General features: G+C 39.7%; 1 protein-coding gene across 1 annotated transcript in view; it reads right to left on the bottom strand.

Moving 5' to 3' along the window:
- Window positions 1-21,697, bottom strand: part of HMCN1 (hemicentin 1) — a gene marked incomplete at its 5' end in the record, with an annotated part of 184,673 nt that overhangs the window by 97,046 nt on the left and 65,930 nt on the right. The window contains 12 exons of the mRNA XM_082054335.1: window positions 174-301; window positions 1,954-2,128; window positions 2,951-3,110; window positions 4,100-4,212; window positions 5,566-5,710; window positions 7,439-7,566; window positions 8,802-8,900; window positions 9,834-10,028; window positions 10,699-10,857; window positions 12,646-12,759; window positions 13,376-13,503; window positions 13,900-14,041. Of these exons, the coding sequence (XP_081910461.1) occupies window positions 174-301; window positions 1,954-2,128; window positions 2,951-3,110; window positions 4,100-4,212; window positions 5,566-5,710; window positions 7,439-7,566; window positions 8,802-8,900; window positions 9,834-10,028; window positions 10,699-10,857; window positions 12,646-12,759; window positions 13,376-13,503; window positions 13,900-14,041 (1,686 nt within the window). The remainder of the gene's footprint in view (window positions 1-173; window positions 302-1,953; window positions 2,129-2,950; window positions 3,111-4,099; window positions 4,213-5,565; window positions 5,711-7,438; window positions 7,567-8,801; window positions 8,901-9,833; window positions 10,029-10,698; window positions 10,858-12,645; window positions 12,760-13,375; window positions 13,504-13,899; window positions 14,042-21,697) is intronic.

Here is a 21,697-nt window from a genome sequence, read left to right as displayed (position 1 = left end):
CCTAACATTCTGTGATTCTGTGTGTAATCAATAACAACTTGTATATTGAAATAATATGATCTGAAAGAATACAGCAATTTAAGGTACATAAGGAAAAGTGTTTGAAAAGCTCTGCATGCTGCTAAATTCCACATGGAAGCTTGCAGATCGTTATCCTTTAAGTTAAAACTTACCATGTACACTGAGCTTCACTGACTGAGTCACATTCCCAGCGATATTTGTGGCTACACAAATATACATTCCACTGTCTGAAATTTGTGTCTCACTGATCTTCATTGACCCCGAGGGTAGGAAAGTGTGTCTGGAAAAATAAGAAGCAGATATGCTGTATAAACATGTATTGAAAGGTGAATGACCTCTGCTTACGCATTGCTAATGACTGCTATGAGCTAAAATAACACCATTGTACAGGGCACACCGAGCTGTGCCGCGCTGAGCCGCTGCATTCGGAACACGTAGTAAATAACTACGATATGAGATCCAAATTACAAAATTTGGTTCTAGTTCCTAACAGAACATATTAAAATCTCTCTTGTTTCTAGAAACAGACCAAAAAAATGCTCAGCCCAGGTCAGCAAGTTAAACAGTTTTTCATACTATTGCACCCTGGCAAAAAACCTGTTAGGACAGTTAAAGATGGAAGAAGCTTTTCTAAAGAGTATTCTGATTCAAAACCACCAGTTCTGATGTTTATAGAAATTGTCACTATCTATCATTAAATAGTTAACTACACAGTATTGATTTTTACTACAGCTCTGGTCACAGGCTTGTAACATTCTTGATAGAGAAATACAGTTTTGGCCAGCTAAGCCGAACTCTTCTTATGCAGAAATCAAAACCAATAGAGATGAGGAAAAAAATGAGGAATTAAAAACCAGAGCTAAGAACCCACAAGAATAAATTCAAGTCTAGCATTCAAGGTTATAAACAGAATTTAGATTAAGTTGGGGGGGGAATTAGTGGTACCATCTGTCTGCCTTTCTCTGGCACAGCCTAATTAGCACAATGTTAGTATATGGGTATATTATATATCATATGGTATAATGGTGAATTTTGGGATTGCAAGAGGGATGAACGGAAAGAAACTTGCATGTATTTCTCCTGGGATACCCAAATCTGTCTGATATTATGATTCCTCCTCTGCTACCCATATCTTTCCAAACTTTTTTTTGGTGCTGGAGTAACCTATCTCCATTATTTTGTCCACTAACTAGATTTGCTTTCTGACAGAAGTTCCTTCATTTCTGATTTGACTCTTTTACTTACGGGTCACATCATCTTTGGGTGGTCTCAAAGAATTTTGTTTGGACTAACTCTTTAATTTTTGCTGACATCTGTAAACAATTTTAAGGAATAGGCTTAGCTGGACTTCTGCTACTCTGGCAACTTGGATCCCTCCACAACAGCCATGAACAAGTAGCCTAATTTATCAACGTCTCCTGAGGTAAAATGAGGACAAGTAAGGGACCTAGAATGCAGATTGGTTAGCACATGCAACATGCTCAACAGACAGACACTCCCACACATTTGTAATCATCTGTAGTCTACTGGCAGCCCAGACTTTATACGAACAACAAATAATGCTCCCCTGAGCATAAATATGAAGTGCGTAAGAAAAGAAACTCAGTTTTTAAACATTTGTAATCAGGCACAGATTTTGTGGGTCCCTGGGCACCACCACAGTACGAATATAACAGGAACTGTTTCCCCTTGGCCTCCTGAGATTGGGTATAACCTGGAATGGAAGCTGGGCAATGACGCGTGGTCTTGGTGTCCTTTGGGAAGAGCCATGTGCTTGGTTTGCAAAGACAGTTTAAAGATCCAGCAAATCAGAGTCCTCACACAGGACAACCTAATACCTCCTGCCTGATCCCAAGGCAATTCGAAATTATAACCCTTCCAAAATCTTGAAAGCTTAGATGCAATTTCACTTTTGTTTTCAAACATTGTTACCTTGGAGAAAATGGAGATATGAGCTGCATTTCTTTGGCCCAGGTAATTATGGGGGGTGGCAAGCTCTTCACTTCACATGGAAGCATGACATCTTCCCCTGCAATCACCGAGATCTCCAGGGGTTTATCATAAGCGTTTCCTTCCTCGTCTCCAGGCCTGGATACTCTAGGTTTCACTATGACAAGGAACATGTTAAGAAGCTGCAATGAATATACATCTTTGTACAAATGTAACACCATGCACTTGTACTTCAGATTAAACATCTATTTTTTTTAATCAGGTATATAACATTACAACCGTATTTTTAATGACATGTCTGCGACAGACAGCAACCCCTGTAATGCAGATGTCCAGTGCCTGTAGCTCAGCTACTGGCTGATGCCTACATGCAATATCACAGATACCAGCAAGACTGCACTACCTACCCAAAACACTGGATATAAAAGCAGATATATGTAGTTTATGCATATGCTGAGCTCTGTATTGCACAGAGTTTGCAACCAATACCTGAACCATGTTACACTACAGCACCAACACCTATAAGCCACAAAAGCTTTGCAAAAAAAGCAGACACATAAATAAAATTATTTTACAATATTGGGAGATGGTAGGAAGCTATGGGAATGACGGGATTAAGGGATCTTCATTCTCATACCAGTAGGAACTTCTCTACCTATATGGACAGTTCCTGTCCACTTCCATCAAAGACAAAAGAATCCTCATCCAAGAACTCGAGGTAACAGGTATCAGGAGGATTTAAAGAAATACAGTGGCTGAAGGACAGGTGTTTCAGCATTAGGCATTTGTAAAATTGCCTCTATGCAGATCCAGTGATCCAGGACAACATCAAAAGAATTAATTAGAGATTAGTTTAAATCCTGTTTGCATAGTGAGTGTCCTAGTTCACAATCCACCTGAGCGGGTTTGGTAGTCCAAATCAGAACTCAACAGGGGAAGACAGACAATGACACTGTATTTGATTTTAGCTCGTACAAACCATAGACAGTCAGCTGGACTTTCCGTGTGGCATAACCAGCAGCATTTGTTGCAGTGCACACGTATTCCCCAGTCTCTTCGCCCCCTGGTGAAACTACATACAGACTTCCATCAGATCCTGCAGAAAACTTCACATCGCTGGAAAGAATTACTTCTCCTTTCTGTGGGAAGAAGAAAGGAAATAAAAATTGTCTGGATCTTCTAAAATAAACCAAATTACAATCATCTAATTTAAGAAAAGCAAAAGCTTACAGAGATCAAATTTAAAAAGAAAAAAGGAATATAAAAATTGCTAGTGGCTGTAAGCATTGCCCCAGCTTATCCCATTGCTGTGATCCATTCCTATGAAAACTGCTTTATTTACTGTAACACCTCGTCAGATTTCTCACTGTGCAATATGCTCCATGCAGTTCTGTAGACCAAACAATTTGCAGGCAAACTAAACTGAGCAATATTTTAATTCACACTACAGTACTACTTCTATTTTTTATGGCTGAGATAGACAAAATATTTCAAATGAGCCAAGAGGTGTGGTCCCAAAACTCCTTCCATACAAATTAACTAACGTCAACTAACTTTTCCCACTCCTTGAGTATCACTGTCTAAGCAGTAACAGCAGCAGAAGCACAGGGATTCTTATGCAGGAAACCTGTTTCTACGGATCCCAATTTAAAAAATAAAAAATAAAAAAATCAAGGTTTCAACTGAGTTAATTTTGACATTGATTTCTTATGTTAAAACATCTGTGACTGAATAGTGACAGAAGGTTAATCCCAGAACACCATCATTAGACACACTTTCTTCAGAGGAAGAAAAAGCAGCCACCTTGAAGTAAAGCTTCAAAACAAAAAAGAATGTTCAATCTGTGGCAGGTTCCCCAACCTCGAGGTCTCAAGTCAGAACAGGAAACCAAACAATTTCCAAAGTGTTAAAAACGTAACGATACAGCGATAAGCAAAGCCCTTCCAAAGAACAGAACACTGATCCCTTGGTGGACCACAGCCAGAATGCATTGCTCTAAGAAACCTAAGCAGACACCAATAAACAGGGATTTTCAGGTCACTCACAACTTAGGATTTTGGTCTCATTTCTTGCATATAGGTTTTATGACAACTAAACGATGTGGTCAATTCATCTTTCACCAAATTACCTTGGACCAGACAATAGATGGCTTTGGAACTCCACTGGCTTTGCAGGGTAGTGTTACCGGGATTCCTTCAATGGTGCTGAATATCTGCTGGCCATGCTGAATTATAGGCTGAACTAAAGAGAAATGCAAATATTAAAGATGTGCAGAAGGTGGTTTTCAAACCCCACCACAACTCTTTGCAATAAAATCCTTATATTCAATTGCTACTTCTACAGGCAGGGGGCTTTGGGAGGTATTTCACATAGCTCATTGCAATGACTTCAGAAAGTCTTTGCCACATTATCCTCTGACAACATTTCAGGCTTCCTGAAATAATACTGGGTGCAATTCAACCTGTGTAGCACTTTCTATGAGAGCGGATTCAGCAGCTTTGGTGCTGACTCCATTTCCATCGAAGGACAGTATTTTGAACAGAGCAGATATGAGAGTGAAGAACTGATCACACTCCAAGCTCATTTAATCTTTGTTATAAATGCTACAAAGTCGTGCTGACTACAGTGATGGTTTCTGCAGGGTCTGACTGTTGGATGAACTTGAATAAAAATACCAAATCACTTCACAAAAATCAGTAACAAGAGATAACAAGAACCCCAGTTCCCCTACTTAACTAAGCTGATTTAGAATTTCCAACAGAAAAAAAAAGGAGATCAGATTTAAGGCTATAACATGAAAAACTAGATCCTTCTAAAAACATACAAAGATATTCCTTTCTGTTCTTTAATTCTGAAATACTCCAATAACTAGTGTTGACATGCAAGACCTTATGGACACTAAGCACTTGCCTGTATTAAAAAATATTAGCTCTTCTTAAAAAGATGCCACAGCATCTTCAGAGAAAAATAAATTTCCCATAATTAATTTAACACATGAGAAAATTTCAGGCTGTAAACAATTAAGTCGTGTCTCCACACAGAATTAATGTAAGTATCTTCAGCCGAAATACAGATGGGTTACCACAATGCTAACACTTTGTCCTGCTGTCAGTGTAATTTTTGGTATCTTTTAATTAAAGGGGGGGAAAAAAAGGCAACATTTTACCAAATTCATAATTCATTTTAATTCCCATTCTCCCATGAGTTGTGCTTCCTTCTATCAGTTATGAACCCCTCAGACAGCACTTTTCATGGTCTTCCAGTATATTCCCACTTGCATCTATTTTGTCAATAAAGCCAGAGATGGTAACCGCACACCCAACCTTTAGATGTTTACAAATGAGGATCTTTTGTGATCTCAAAATGGTGTTATTTTTGTTTCAGTTTCAAAACAGTCTCAATCACTCAGTTCTTTCCTGTGAAGTGGATCCAAATTCCCACCATGTTACTTTACAAAGTAACACGATACAAAAGCGGAAATTTGAGAAATTCATGTAACTGTAACAAAAAAGCTCTACTGAGAGCTCCTGTTAGTAAGAAACACGCCCTCATCTTGCGCTCAGCACAAAGGCAACAAGACGGTGTGTTCCTTACCATACACATTAACAGTCGTCGTTTTGTTGCTCGTCCCAGCCACGTTACTTGCCATGCAGGTATAATCACCGCCATCCTGCAGCCGAACTCTTTCAAGGTGGAGGCTTCCATCACTGCGAATGTTGATGTAGGGATTGGGAACCAGCTGCCAAAAGAGCGATGTAATGTTTTACTGAAGAAAATACTTGTTGATAATATTTACTTTGGGATGCCGGTGGCTTTACTTGGCTGTTTCACATTTTAAAAATTATATGTTTCTGGAGATTTTTACTAGAGCTTTTCCTACTTTCCATCTTTCACAAAAAGCTAATTTTAAATAAGAATTTTGGTAGCACCTTATATTTCCTGCTGGAGTGAGATTAATATCTGCAATGGCAACTCTGCTCAAGCAAATCACAGACAGAACTGCCACTCAGGCTTATAATTGTGCACTGAAGTAAAACCAAATTTAGCTGAATTACTTTACTGCGTATTTATTGGCTATTCCAGTAACCCAATTTCATTATAGTTCCACTGCTGATGAGTGCAATGACTTGTTCTTCTTCCACAAACAGATCTTTTACAGTTGTCACAATCTTCTAACATGCCACATCCATCAAGTGGAAGAGATCAGCTCTGAAGCGTACCATTGTGAAACAGAAGAAAACTTAGAACTTCCACCAAAGAGTAACTTTTAAAAAGTTATATACCCTACAGCAACATCCAAAAAATCCATGAGCTCAGCACCACAGGCTTGTGTTACAGAAAGGCTGTTAGAATGCAAAATTATTCCAGTTGTGCCGTGCTCAGAAAAAGCTGCATTCTTTTCCAACACTTTCTTTGGAGCGCAGCTTTTGCCGCATGCTTACAATTACAGGGAACTAGCGCTACTCTACGGAGGAATTAGCAACTCAACAAGGAGGATCCTGCCAGTATTTCTCACGGAAGTTACAGCCTGTGCTGCTTGCACTTATACAGTCTAAAGAAAAGTTCGACGTTTCCCAGTGATACAGAAATTAAGCAGAAAACTCTTGCAAGCGAAAGGTCAAGTGTTCTGCTTGGTGACAACAAATAAACATCTTGTTACCATTTTTTAATTACTGCTGTGGAGAAAAGGATGTAGTGGGAAATTAGTAAGCAAGATAAAAACAAGGGCTTTGTAGGGATGTTGAAGTCAGTAATTTGGCCACTACTAAAGAAATGAAACTTCACTTGGAGAGATAACCTAGGCACAGTGTCTACATCACCCTTCTGACACAAAAGTTGTAAATAATACAAATTGGCGATGTTAACGTGCTCTCCAGTGGGAGAGAAAACACAGACTTCCGTGCTCTGAGCAGTGCCCCAGCCAGGGACGCTGACATTTATCTCATCCCATCAGTAACATTGAAAGTTGTGATGTTTTTAACCCTGTATCTACAGAAATCGTCTGGTATCTTTATTGTTAAAAAACAGGGGAAAAGAAATGTTTTTCTGTTATCAGGGCTTAAATTCCAGCACTTTTGTCATTCTGGTGGGATATTCCACTAGCATGCCTATATTCAGGCTGAAATTCAGGAGCTAGAGAGAATACATAAAACTGCTTTGAAAGTAAGCAAAGTAGATAATAAAAGGACAATTCACAAACACTTTGGTTCCAAATTCTTTTCTAGACCTGCACATCCCCCACTACCATCTCCTGTTCCCTGACCTCCCTTCACAATCAGAAATTCCCGAGTACAGGCAGCGATCGGAGAGAGGCACAACCGTCAGGAATAAGCTATAATAAGCTATAATTTCCCCAGGGAATGGTCGTACTCCCAAATTAAACCAAGTTGTTATCCTGGCTTGGAACGTCAGTTGTAGATTTTTTTTTTCTGGCAATAAATCTTACAGGAAATAAACCAGTTCTTACCACCATACTGTTTTTAATCCACCTCCGGTCTGGAATGGGGTTTCCAGCAAGCAGCACACAGGGCAAAGTGAGCTGCTGCCCCTCAATCACGTTGGCTGTGGCTGGACTTACTCCAATCAGAGGCGTAACTTAAACAAAAGAATTAGAATCAATTATTGGCAATTTTTATATGTTCATGGAAGGTATGACATCTGAATTTTTATTATTAGTCCTGTTAAGAATACTACTCGCAGCAGCATCAGACAAAGGTCTACTTGTGCAAGGTACTATACAAATATAGAGTAAGAAACATTTCCTAAAATGAAAACTGTATCATTTAAATAGAAAGGAAAAAAAAGCAGTTAAAAATAAAGTAGCCGGCAACTAACAGCATGAAAGTTCCAACATACTTAATTTTACAACAAAAAATACCAGAGAGACTTCTGGTATCTGAAATGTATCTGAAAAATAAAAAAATAAACAAATGAAGGTGTGGGGTAGCACAGAAGAGAAAAGGAAGCTAGAGGAATACACATAAAATGATCCTAAGCCTAAGGAGTGGCAGCAAATGCAAGATGTTGTCCAGCTGAAATTGGATCTGATCCAGCATTTCCTTGAAAACTCATGTTCCCCTGAATACCAATTTAATGTATCATTTTTCCTTACTTAGGCAACATACCAAAGAACAAAAGTAGCAGGTTTGGTGAGGACAAAAAATAAGTGGTAGTTTTCTTTGGGCATAAAATTTTAAGGGATTAATTTTAAGGGTTTCTATGTGTGCTGTAAAGAGTCAACAGGAAGCACACGCTCTGTAAATTCATTGTAAGTAATGAGGATTAAACAACACTTTTAAGTAGGTGAAAACATGTTGTCTGTCAAACAGCACTAGCATTACAGATTCCCACCACATGTTTTAAGTTAACAAATGGTTTCTTTGATGGCAGATAGACTCCATTCTTATCCTCCTGCAAACACATACATTCCATAACATTATTTTTCCTTTTATTGCCAATTGTCCAACTGAGATAATAAATAATTGCTTCATAGAACAGCTATTGTCAGAGCTAGACATTTGCTGTCTTCTTGAATCACTAAGATTCCTTCCCAGTTATATCAACACAGTGACTTAAACAAGTTCCCTTTTAAGTTGCATTAAATGGCAGAAACCCTATCATTAGCATTCATCATTATGGTGATTTGCCATTCCTTAATAAATTTACTTAGGTATAAGAAAAGGATAAATTACTTTTTTAAGGTCCACGTTATAAAGTGTAGAAGGAACTAATTCAAACTGACGCAGCCAGTGAAAAGACAACTACCACAGTGAATGGAACTGCTGCTCGTCTTGCCTTTCAGAGTCGCCACCGACATTAGCCAGCCTTACCCAGTCCGGTTACTGTGACCGTGGCTGGCCGGGACTGAATCCTGCCAAACTGGTTCTCAGCTTCACAGATGTACGTTCCCTCGTCGCTGACCCACAGACCTACAGGTGGGAGTTAAAAAAAGAGATCAGATTGCAGCATCTCAGGTGATACTGAAAGTTTGCAATACATGGATACCCTATCATTTTATCTTTCCATTTCAAACATTCAGTTTTGGCCAGATCATTCCTTCCCATCTGTCCCTAAGTACAGTAGCAATGTTTATATGAGCACTTGAATTAAAAAAAGCATTATATACATATATATGATATTTTTCATCACTTCATACATTGCATATACTTAAAACACTATATACTAAGGTGCACGAATAATATATGGCAGTATCCTACATATCCACACATACATATGCTATCATATAGCACATTTACTGTGGAATGTTGCTTATTACATACAGCAATGTGTGTCAGTATGTGAACAGATGTCCACCTAGTAGGACATAACACACGAGCTATTTACACTAGAGAGGAGTTACTTCACCCAAGCTCATTATGTCTAGAAAGGAATAAAAGAGCTAATTAAGAAAACAGAATAACATCACTTAGTGTAAGGGTGACTGAAATGCTTCAAGTAACTGAAATTGCAAAGCCACTCACAGAATTTCTGGTTATTACCCAAGTTAGGATTTGCCTAAAACAATGAGTTTAGAAAGACTTCTCTCAAAAAAGCCCGAAAAATGAAAATCCATGGCTCCGCAGTATCAACAGAGACAATAACCCACATTTACTCAAACAAAGGGATAATAATTTCTGTGAAGAAGAGTAAAGCCAATGACAAAACACATCTGAATTCACAGACTCACGGGAAAATGAACTGCTTAACAGCAGCAATAAAGTCAGTATCGGAAACACAACCTCTGATAAAAATACAGTCATTTTACAAAGTTAACAATTTTATAAAGTGGCATAGTAACTTAAACGCATTGCGCGTCATATTCCCTTCTGGCATCTTTTCTTGAAAAAGTTTAGTCTACCTACCGTTAATAGACAGAGCCCCTGTTCGGAGCTGGCTGACGGAACTGACTGCAAATGGTCTTGAGAAAACAGAAGCGCCGTTCAGCCGCCTCCATTTAACCTTCGGTTCTGGGTAACCCTGAACGTAGCACGGCAGCGTGACGTTTGAGCCGATATCCGCAGATTCATCACCAGGCTCCTGCGTGAAAACCGGAGGAGCTGGAAAAAAAAAAGAGTAAACAGAAAGTGAATTGTGGTTGCAACAACCACGTCCCATTATGCACAATGATTCTTCTAACAACAGATTCCCAACTCTAGCAACACCTTACAAAAACAACGTCACATGCGCTGTACTTACAACAGGGAGCTCAGAAATGGGCTGAACATCTCAGAAAAATGAAGATACAGCCACCCCCACCAGACCAATGTGCATACTCAAGCGTTAGCACTGTTAAGTTCCTCCTCTCCTTCAAACAGTGTTGCTCACTGATTTGGAAAGCGTACGTGCCTGACAGGAACAGGTGTTTAACAAGACGTGATGTGTCAGGCCACAAGCAGTTTGAAATAATAAGGAAAAGAGGAGAGGAAGGGCTAAGTTTCAATAATCTTACACAGTAACTTAAGTTAGTTTAGTATATTCTCTACTTGAAAACTATGCTAGGTTCAGGTTTCAACAGTTTCCTCCTCCTCTTCCTCTCTCTTCCTCTTCATAAGAGTTGGAGTCCAAAGAGGACAAGGATACAGCTCAGTGAACACCACCAAAAAGGCATTTCCAGCACGCACACAGACTCTACATCTATTTGTGAGCAAGGTTCTGATAACCAAGGCACCATTAACCAGATAAACACTAAAATCAGCATATTCCCCCTCTACATTGCAAGCTACTTACAGCCAACATCTAGAGTTATCTTCCCAGAAGCTGTCCCTGCATCATTGGTAGCCACACATGTATAGTCACCAGCATCCAGATCTTGTGTTTCCTGGATCTTCAAAAGACCCCGATGAGTATCAATAATGAGAAATGGTGATGCCCTCAACTCTAAGTCACCTAAGTCCAGACAGAAAAAAAAGTAGTTTAAATATAACAGGGTATTTACCAAAATTATTCCAACAAAAAAGCGTCCAAGTTGGAGATTAGTTTGCAACGTGACTGTATTCATTTAACAGATGAGTACTCTGTTTCCACTCAACTGAGTGGAAAAATTCATTACTACGCTAGATACAATCCCTTTTTCTTTATTTGTTTCATGAGAGGAACGCAAACCCAAGTAGCCTTGGACAGAGACCAGCATGAGGACAGCATGCCAGGCTGTAGTTCTCCTTCCCAAATTAGAGACTACGTGTGGCAGCCACTTGTCTGCCAGCTCTGTCCCCAGCTGGGAACTGAGCAGAACTCAGAAAACAGCTCTGCTGCCTCTCGAGCTCAGCAGAAGCCACAATACTAGTGTGTAACACTGAGAACTGGCCCACGTGCACTCTTTGGGAGGAGCATCAAAGCCTGCTTTAAAAACTACAAGCTGAGCACTAACTAGGTCAAGAGAGGTTCTCCTTCCCCTCTACTCTGCCCTGGGGAGACCACACCTGGAATATTGTGTCCAGTTGTGGCCCCTCAGTTCCAGCAGGACAGGGAACTGCTGGAGAGAGTCCAGCGCAGCCACCAAGATGCTGCAGGGAGTGGAGCATCTCCCGTGTGAGGAAAGGCTGAGGGAGCTGGGGCTCTGGAGCTGGACAAGAGGAGACTGAGGGGGGACTCATTCATGTTTACAGATATATAAAGGGCAAGTGTCAGGAGGATGGAGCCAGGCTCTTCTCGGTGACAACCAATGAGAGGACTAAGGGGTAATGGGTTCAAACTGGAACGCAAGAGGTTCCACTTAAATTTGAGAAGAAACTTCTTCCCGGTGAGGGTGGCAGAGCCTGGCCCAGGCTGCCCAGGGAGGTTGTGGAGTCTCCTTCTCTGCAGACATTCCAACCCGCCTGGACATCTTCCTGTGTAACCTCATCTGGGTGTTCCTGCTCCATGGGAGGATTGCACTGGATGAGCTTTCCAGGTCCCTTCCAATCCCTGACATTCTGGGATTCTGGGATTCTTTAACTGCAGCAAGTTCAGAAGTAGCTTCCTCTGAGGGAAGGTTATTTGCTAACCGGCAAGAACGGGGTTTGTGTTTCAGAGGTGAAGGGCTGGACTGGATAAGCTATCTGTTGGCAATATCTACCAGAGAGATTACTGGTTTTCCAGAAAATCTGCAGGTGGGTGGCTTAGACAATCACACACAGGCACCAACTGCTTTTTCTGAGAATAAATGTTCAGTCTTGAGATCCAGGATTCTCACTCCCATTTAAGTCTGTGAAATCTCCTGCAGTTGTGATACCCAATGTCCTCTCTCACTACTTAAGAAACTATAGCAGATACCTCTGAGATTCAGAAGAAACAAATAATTGTTTTAAATTGTTTTTAAACAAATAATCTTTGGTGTTGCAATAGAATTTGAGCAAACATTCAATGGGAAAAACGGGACAAAAGTTTTGTGGTTTTTGTAGCATATAGCTAAGCGTTTTTTGACAAAAAAAAAGAAAAAGAACGTTAAGTAGGCAAGAGGCTCTGCTTTTTCTTACTAATCATGTTACACTACGTTCATACATGATATTTAAACAAGAGCAAGGATTTATGCCCCAGAGGTCAAGTACCTTATCTTCTAGATTTAGAGAATTTCACAGGTCAGTCACTGCTTGAATACTACACATAAAGCTTTTGAGAAAATGAACTCATTTCAGGACCATCGTTCTAAATATCACCGCTCAAGTAAATAAATCAAACACAAAGTAGTAAGTGCACCTTTAAACCATTTCACTTGAGGATGTGGGATTCCAGTTGTTTTGCACTCCATAATAGTTGTGTCTCCAAGCGCAACCAGAATTTCATTTTGAACTATGGTCAATGTTGGGGCCTCTGAAAAGAAACAATATTGAAAAAATGAGTTTCTTATTCAAAGCACTTTTAAGACATAAATGATTAAATATTCTAATTTTATCTTGTTATGTGGAAGAATATTTGCATTAAAAGTCAGAGAGACTTAAAAATCACGTAGAGTGACAGACGAACACTGGGAAACAGAAAAAGTAGAGTCCGGAATGCCCAGAGCACCTGGACCATACATGGAATATGCGAGAATATAAGAAAAGAATTGGAAGAGTTTAATCACGTAGAAAGTAAAAAGGTCATAAAGAATTTCAGTCATCTGCTGTTAGTATAATAATGTAGTGTTTGGAGTACACAATTTGGAGTCTGTGTCCAGCATGCTAAATGCACTACAGGAATTTACAGAAACATGATTCCTTCTCCAAAGACCCACTTCAATACATTATTTTAGTTGTTTTCTGTTTGTTTGGTTTGTTTGGTTTGTTTTTCTTAGAAACAGCACAAGAAGAAGAAGATTAAGTCCCAGCTATCACCTAATGATACTACTCGCATATGAATGGAAAACAAAAGGGATGTTTGTGAGCTGTTCAACATATTTTCAGAGTTTTTCAAGATTTACTTCCACTGCCTTGTTTCTTTTACTCACCGATGTACGTAAGGGTGGATGTCTGTTTGTCTGTCCCAGCTGAGTTACTTGCCAAGCAACCGTAAATTCCTGCATCTTTTGGAATTGCCTTTCTGATGATTAAGGTGCCTTCTGGGGTCAGTCTATACCTGGGAACACAAAGGAGACCAACTAAAATGATTAATTAAGGAAAAGAGAAAAACTGTTACATCCACACTCCAAGCAGCAACAGCAGCAGCACAACTAGACTGGTTTATTTCTCATGATACACAACGATATTAGTATTAGTCTATCTACTAGAGAATATCAACACATTTTGTGAAGAGCATTTGAATTAATCTTGTAAAAAAAACTCCCGAACAAGAGAACTAAAGTAAAGATAAGGAAATTGAAATTAAAGAATTATAAAGGCCAAGGTTGAGGTACTATTTGCAAACCCACAGGTTCCTGTGAAAGAAATTGTCAGAATATTCTGGCAGCCTTCAAAACCTCTTTCTCGCATAGGTAAAAAAATAAAAAGAAGCTGAGAAAGCTTTAACCCGTACCTGCTCGAACCAACGATAAACATATCGTTGTGTGTCCATACTACTGTTGGCTTTGGATAACCCATTGCAGAACACCTGATAAACACTTCAGAGCCTTCTGTAAAAGTCTGGTCCTTAGGTGAAATGACAACTCTAGGTGGTTCTAGTAAAAAACATTAAAAACAGCAATTGAAAAGATTTATTTAGAAAACATGGATTATAAGAATCACTTTATTCCCGTTTTTAAACAGATGCATAGTGAGAAAACAGTCTTAATAAAGATCACATGAATGCTTCCCTACAGTTACCTTCATTTAACCCAGCTAACAATCACCACACACAGGTTAATGGCTTCAAAGGTCAGTAACTGCACTAAAATATAATCAGGCTGGGGATAACACATTCTTTTAAGTCTTTTTTACTTATAATTTACTTTTTTACTTATTATTCAAAGAGTTTCTATTTCTCTTGTTAACTGTCTTTTCTCAGAGCCCGTGCAGTTCCTCACTTCCTCCAGCACAGTCTACCGATTCCTTAGCATCAAACATGCTTTATAAAACCTTTCTAAAAGTTAATAAAATGGGGTTCAGGGCACAGAGACCAAATTAATTCACATGCCTACAGAGTTTGCTTTGGTCTGAGATGCAGAATTTGAAGCTCCCAAATATGGGTACCAATTTTGCCACAAAGTTGCCAGAACTAAGCAAAGATCACCAACGTGATCCACCAAGGTGACAAAACCAGGCTGAAATAAGAATAAGTAGCGCCAGGTCATCATCCGTAGTAGAAACTATGAGAGCATAAGTGTTTTCTTGTGGATTCAACTTAGACATAGTAATTACGTAATAATTAACTTAGAATTTTTAATGCATGCTTAAAACTCAGCGAGGCAGCAACAAAGAGAATTTCGACAAGTTTGAGTTAAATTTGCGCAGACTCCAAAAAAGAGAAAGCCAACGAGCATGAGCCTGTTGGCAGGCCAACAGTAAGAATATAACCTGAGCGGTGCAAATAAAAGTCACGATGTACGTGCACACACATGGAAAAAAATTAACAGCAAAGTCACACTGCAGCCAACTGAATGTGCAGCGTGAAATGCTAATGGATGATATGGATTTATATCAGCTGTACTTTTTCAAGAAGGGAGATAGCTGAGTTTCACAGAATACATTCACTTCTGGCCTTCAACAGAATTGCTCAGTAAAAAAGGCCCTGAGAATAACTCCCTGTGGCAACTGATATTTTCTTCTGTGGTACCTATGGTTTGGCTAACTCACGGCAGCAAGAAAAAGATGCACATCACTTAACAGATGAAAACATAGCAACTCATAGTACTGACCGCTACTACTTCATCTCAATTAAGGCATCAATCTTCATCTTGGGAGCTTTGGCTTTTGCTAATCACACACTGCCTGGGGTTTAATACATATTCCTCTGCAGCTGATCTTTTTACTAGCAACCATAGAATGAAAAGCCTAAGCCTAACTCTCCCTTTTGGGACAATAAAAGGGGCTAAATATGTGTAATGCAAAGAATGAATCCAGGGCTGCTCTGCATTGCTCATTTTCATGAGCTTCAGGGGGAATTACGCCATCCTATAGATGCAGGGGACATTTCACATGTGGCTTTTAAGGAAAAATCTGTCTAAGAGCCAGAAAACACAATCTATTTCCATGTGCCATAATCCATCCAGAACAAGATGTGATGCTATGCCACTTCCAAGTGAACAGCACCTGTCTTTCTATTTCAGTCCAATTCCAAGTGCTACTACAAATTGACGGGTTAATACCAGGGCAGTTTCATCACGACTGCACGAAGAAAGATTGTTTCTAAGTTCTACATTGTAATACCATTTGCTTAAAAAGCTGCTGACTTAAAAAGCATTTCTGGCCTAGAAGAATGTCCCTGCAGAAGACTGGGATGCTTCTAGGGCAGAAGCAAGGCAGGTTCTGCCTCCTGGTGGGGGAGAAACGCTCTTGAGTCAGCAGGTTTTGAAGCAAATTGTATTACAACACAGAAGTTCAAAAAGAATCTTCCTCCCCGTGATCTCAACAGAGGGGATCTGTGACTGATAGAAAATGAGATAATGACAAATTAAATGGTGTTTAAATCCTCAAACATCAAACTAAGAATGAGGATAAGAACAGAAGGAGATCTCGTCATCTTTTACACGGAAGGGTTTAGCCAGAACAGTGAAGGTTTGGGAAATGCAGGCTGGCAGGTCTATCGATATTATTAATCAAGTCGCTCTCTGCTGGCTTTAAGAAGGTTTCTGTGTCTCTGCAGGTCCAACTTCACTTGATAACATGGATTAATTACAATAAATTATAGCTACAAGGCAGGGGAGTACATAACGATGCCATGGGTATCGTCTGCCACAATCACAGTTGCTACAGAACAAGGCGCCCTGTAGTATGTCTCACTGACTCAGAGAGCAAGGTTCTTGAAGAAAGCATAAGTAGTTTTGAAATATAGTTAGTAGTAACATCAGCACACAAGTCATGGGCGTAACTTTGGTTTAACCTTTTTACTATGCTTTTATTTAAAATATTTGCACTGTGGTTTGTGTTTAAGTTCCATGAATACTTCACATCTGCATGTGTTTCACGCAAACTTATCTGCACATCCCTAGTGAGCACATAAAATCACTTTTTCAAAGAGCAATGTAATTGCTAGTTTGAGGAAGACTTTTTGATGCAACATGGCACCTGGTGCTCTGGGGAGCAGAATTATTATTGCCAAGACTCCATGACTCTGTTTTCAGGCACCAACTAGACATGTGAGCTTGTAAAGGCTGTAAGTATATGCAAAACCACACAGCTACACTGCCAAAGACAATGAATAAATTAAATAATAAACGGCAACTGATTTGCACACAGTTGCAAAATTGTAAACACAGATGCATATGGTCCCTTATTTCTTAAATTTATGGCCATTAGACTTTGCCAAGTTCATCAATTTTTCACTGGTGCAGTAGATTTAATAAAGAGCTTCAGGGTCTGAGAAGTCCCTCCTGTGTTTCGTAAGAGCTCCAAAATCCCTGAGCTCCCAGTGGAACGGCACCAGAGGAAGGCAGAGCCACAGTTCCACAAGTACGGGATTCAATCCACAGCAGAGGGTACAGGGAGAGGCAACAAATGGGTGCGAGTTACAGAACTGTCCTCGAGTGATTCATGATGTGCACAGCTTTCTCAGCTATTTTTATTTTGGTTTAAATCCTGCCAAGAGACAATGGGAGATATTCTGCATGCTCTGGTCTTGAGGAAGGTCTAGTCCCATGTTGATATTAGGAAATTGTTTGTCTCTGATGCTAATTACACATCGTGCTTTGGCAATACACTGTTGCCCATGCGGTTATTTTCACACAATGATATCAGGCAAGCAGAAGAAGGCAGAAAAAATGTTTGTATTTAACATATAAGCAATATGATTCTAGCTACCAGCTAGAATGAGTGAGACCATGTTTGCCACTGATTCGCCACCTTGTTTTGTTGCCCCAAGGCAGGCAGGATGGGCTCTCTTGTACGACACCTCAATTTGATTTCTTTTGCTTTGTTCTTTGTCGCACAGGGAGAAGATTTGAACATGAGTGGGGTGGAAATATCCAGCTTTACTATTGTGATAACCATTAACATATGTCAGTGAGTGAGACAGAAGACTGGGGTTATGTGCATACTGAAGAATTCCTCCCAGAGCGTAGATTTCTACTTTGATGTCAGATCAGGCACAGATTTCACTTTATATAGAATTATATCCCCTGTTATGAAATAATAACACAAATACACATAACCTGTTACTACATTCACAAAGGGAATCCTCCCTGTTCATCTGGTTTCTATTATTTTTAAATCATATTTTAGCAACTTGCATTGGAATCAATATTCAATTCTATACTTTTGTTCACATAGCAAATGAAAGAGGTGTGGAAGAAAAACTGAAAATGAACAGAAAAACTGACACAGGCTCCTGTTTGAACAGCAAGCTGAGAACAGATCTGTTACAGCATAGAGATCAAAATGTTCAATAGAGATCGCTGCACAGCGCACCACACAAACATCTGTAACCGTAACTGCTTATGCGCTCACTCAGGTACAAGATGCACAGTTCGTGGTTATTTTTGGGAGACTCTCCACAAAGCTTCCAAGCACAAATTTAACTTCTAGAGGGTGAAAGGGGAGTATTATTGGGATCTTCTTCTTGTTCAGCCAGGGAGTACACACAAGCTGCAGCTCCACCAATGCCAACAGTGCTCTTTGCTACCACTGACCGAACCGGTTGCTCTGCTGTGATATATTCATATATTGTAACGAATAATACGATGCAGCATCCACTCCAACACTAAGAAACTATGCTGTGAAAGACAATTTTCTCTCTGTAGCCAAAAAAACTACTTCTCAAAAGACACACAGATAAGCACTACGCTCAGAGGATTCTCACCAAAGCTGTTTTTCATAACCTCCCTGAGCTTCCTTGTAGCTTGGCATTCACTGACCATATGCAGACTCTATCAGGAAAAATTAAGCATATGATAATTATTCACCAGCTGTGAACAAGAGGCCACAAAGAAATGGTCAGACACCATACATACCACACACCTGGCCTTGACAGCAAGCTCCTTGCAGAAGAAAGACTCACAGAAGGAAACAGGTTCCTTCCTTCTTATGCCTCTGTACTGGCTTCATACTCAGCCCTGGAAGCCTGTAGACTCAAGAAAAAACACTTGGCAAACACCTTTTTAAATGAAAACAAAACAGTTCAGGCTTCCTGCTCCAGCAGAGCAGCACTGAGGTGCTGTAGAGAAAGAAACATCATCTTGGAAAACCAGTACTTTGCAGAAAGGGAAATAGGGGACTCTGACAACATGAACTTCGTGGGTTCTTCTCAGGGAATGTGTCCCCATATTCACATAACAGAGAGACAGTTCGCTATATTGAAATGTGATACTGAACTTGTTTATGCTCCTATGAATTACCAGGGACTGTACACAGCCCTCCGGGAAGAGTCGCCAATCCAACAATACCTAACAGTTTAATTCATGATTTCCTCATGCTTTTTATTAACTGTTGTAGCAACAGGGATCAAATATCCTGCAAGAAGCTTGTTTCCAAGCGATCCATACGGTGTATTGCCTTGAGGTTTAGGCAGACCAGAAGAGATCTAGAAGTACCGATCTCTAAAAATATTATGGTTCCACTCCTCAAAAACTCATCTTAAAAATCCTTCTAAAGGCCAACATTTTCTGGGAGAAAGCAGCAAGAAAACAAGCAAGACCAAGAAATCAAATGATGCAAGACACTAATTTCCTGCTTTATTTGATACCTTAATGCTTTGTCTTTCATCAAGTTAGGACTCTCTGGAGTAAGAACTCCTCCGACTCTGAACACTATTAAAAATTACAAAAGCTTAATCACTTATTTAGTTGAGTTTGTGATTAATTATATAAGAGACAGAAAATGAAAAGACATTTCTAGCTGGATGAGAGAGTTTTTTTGTCCTGCTTTTGTACTGATAGAGGATGTCAATCAGAGAATATTACCAAAAGAAGCCTCCCAAACAAAAAATCCAGGCCAACTCATGAAATCAGGCCATAAGAGTGACTGGTCCCAAAATGCAAACAATTTCCCCAATTTACCAAATGTAGGAAGGAACCTTTTACGAACAGCAACTGTGTGAAGACAAATGAACCTCATTAATTGTCTTGAGTGGGAGAATTCGGGAGAGGCCGCTCAGGCAATTCCTGCTCACCTGCATTTCTTGTGCAAGAGGCTCATTTCCAAAAAACAGCTGAATTGCTATCATTGAGCCTGCTATAAATGATAATTAGCACCGAGGATATACACTGATTCAGCTCGTTCTTTCAAAGAATACTGACTTTTCCATCAAAGAACATTCCTGAGAGTTCAACTGTTTCACTTTCTGCTCTAACAGAGGTGGAAGTACCACAGTGCTAACAGATTTGGGGTAGGAACTTTAAAATACAGAGCCTGGAAAAAATATCAACTCGTCTTCTCAGACAGTTCCAAGTAACAGCCTAGAAAGAAGCACAGAAGGCACTAAACTGCTTTTCATTCTTTAGGACAGACACCTTGTATTTCATTAACTTTCTAAATTTGAAATGGCAAGTAAAGCACAAGTACTTGAATTTTACCCCCTTTCTTGTTTTCTCCATGTTTAAAGAACTCAGCACAGTATAACAAATTCTTCTTTGCCCATTATCCATGGATCTAAGTGAATGATATTCACACAATCAGTTATACAGAGATCTGAAAGACAAAGGTTTTTATTTCTGTATTGTGTCTTCTCAGAGAAAAAAAGCGGAGGACATTCAGGGAAGCGAGCACTGGGTTACGCCAAGGAGGCAATTTACCTTCTGTCTATCTAGGCAGAATTATTCCAGATATAAGCATGTTCATGCTGAAAGTCATTCAGTCCTGGTTTCTGCTCATTGTCTGGAATGTACCTGAGAACTACCATTGCTTTGGTTGAGCCAAGACACATACACTGTCTCCAGGGCTGGTTTTTGCAGCCTGGATTTCAAGCCATTAGTTGGCTGGTAAGTGTTCCCAGCGGTAGGCCCTGCTTTCCCCCCCGTGCCCCGCTGCACAGCGACCATAGCTGGCTCCATTTACACAGCAGGACAGCTCTTGTCACCTTTTGGCTTGAAAAAAAAAACCACTTAGCAGACTGTTATTACAGCAATGGCAGTTCTTTAATGCCCAAGTTACATACACGCTTTATTTCTGATGCAGGCAGGTGGAACACATAACATGTATGCTTATGTCTTTCAGGTACAGCTTAGGTGCTTCTAGCACAGATCACTCTCAATTTATTTAACAGTGCTACTTGTAAGCAGATGCTAAAAACACCTTTCAGATGTGATGGTGATACTAGGCAGGCAATTATACATTTTTAAATGTTCAACATAGCAGGTAAAGGAAACCCACCATGCTATGGACAGAACCAGCTGAGAGTACTGAACTCAAAGAGCTCTACTAATCACCAACATAAACACGAGCAAAAGCCATAAAAGTTTCTACATGCTATATGGCTGTGTTGTAGAGGCAAGAGACAACTGCAATCATTAAAAGAAGTGCTGCTTTGTCTACTCTTAGTTACGCCAGAAAACATGCAAAACCAAGACTGCCGTAAAAACACATTTAGTATTCACCCAAATTTCAGGGATCTGAGTTTTAATTGTGTATTTGAAATTATTGGAGAGGGAAGAAAAACAAAAAACCCACAAAAATCAATCTCTTCATGCATGCTATTTCAATTTCCAAAAAAAGCCTACATTCCTCAAAATGCCTTCCTAAATTGATATTACGTATACGTATGAAAACATCAAGAACAAAACATCAGGTTACCAAAACACTCCATATTAATTCAACCTGATAAATATCCATATAGCAAACTCAAAGTTTGCCTACAAGACTGACAAACTGGAAGGAAGTTCACACAGCCATGGAGTTTCCCTCAGCAGTGAGAAATAGAGCACTGAAAAGTTTACAGGATCAATGTTTCACACTCCTTCTGATAAATTATACATAGGATCTGAAAAAGTAGTAAATGCCCTTAAAAATACGTTTATTTCCATACAAGGCAAATGTGTTGGGAGAACTTGAGCAATTCGTGCTCTGTAGCCACCATTTAACCATGTCCAAAGATGAACACGTACTTTAAAAGTCAGTCCCAGCACCCAAGCAGCAGCAGTGCAATCCTGGATGGCTTCAGAGCTTATACGCCTTGAAATTATAATGTAAACCAGCATCCAGTGACCTTTCAGACTACTCCGAGCAAAATACTGTCACTCTATAGATAA

The sequence above is a fragment of the Streptopelia decaocto genome, assembly GCF_964273445.1.
Source record: "Streptopelia decaocto genome assembly, chromosome: 5".
In the NCBI taxonomy this organism is placed as follows: Eukaryota; Metazoa; Chordata; class Aves; order Columbiformes; family Columbidae; genus Streptopelia; species Streptopelia decaocto.
The sequence above is the reverse complement of the archived record's forward strand: the minus strand, read 5'-3'. Positions and strand labels throughout refer to the sequence as shown.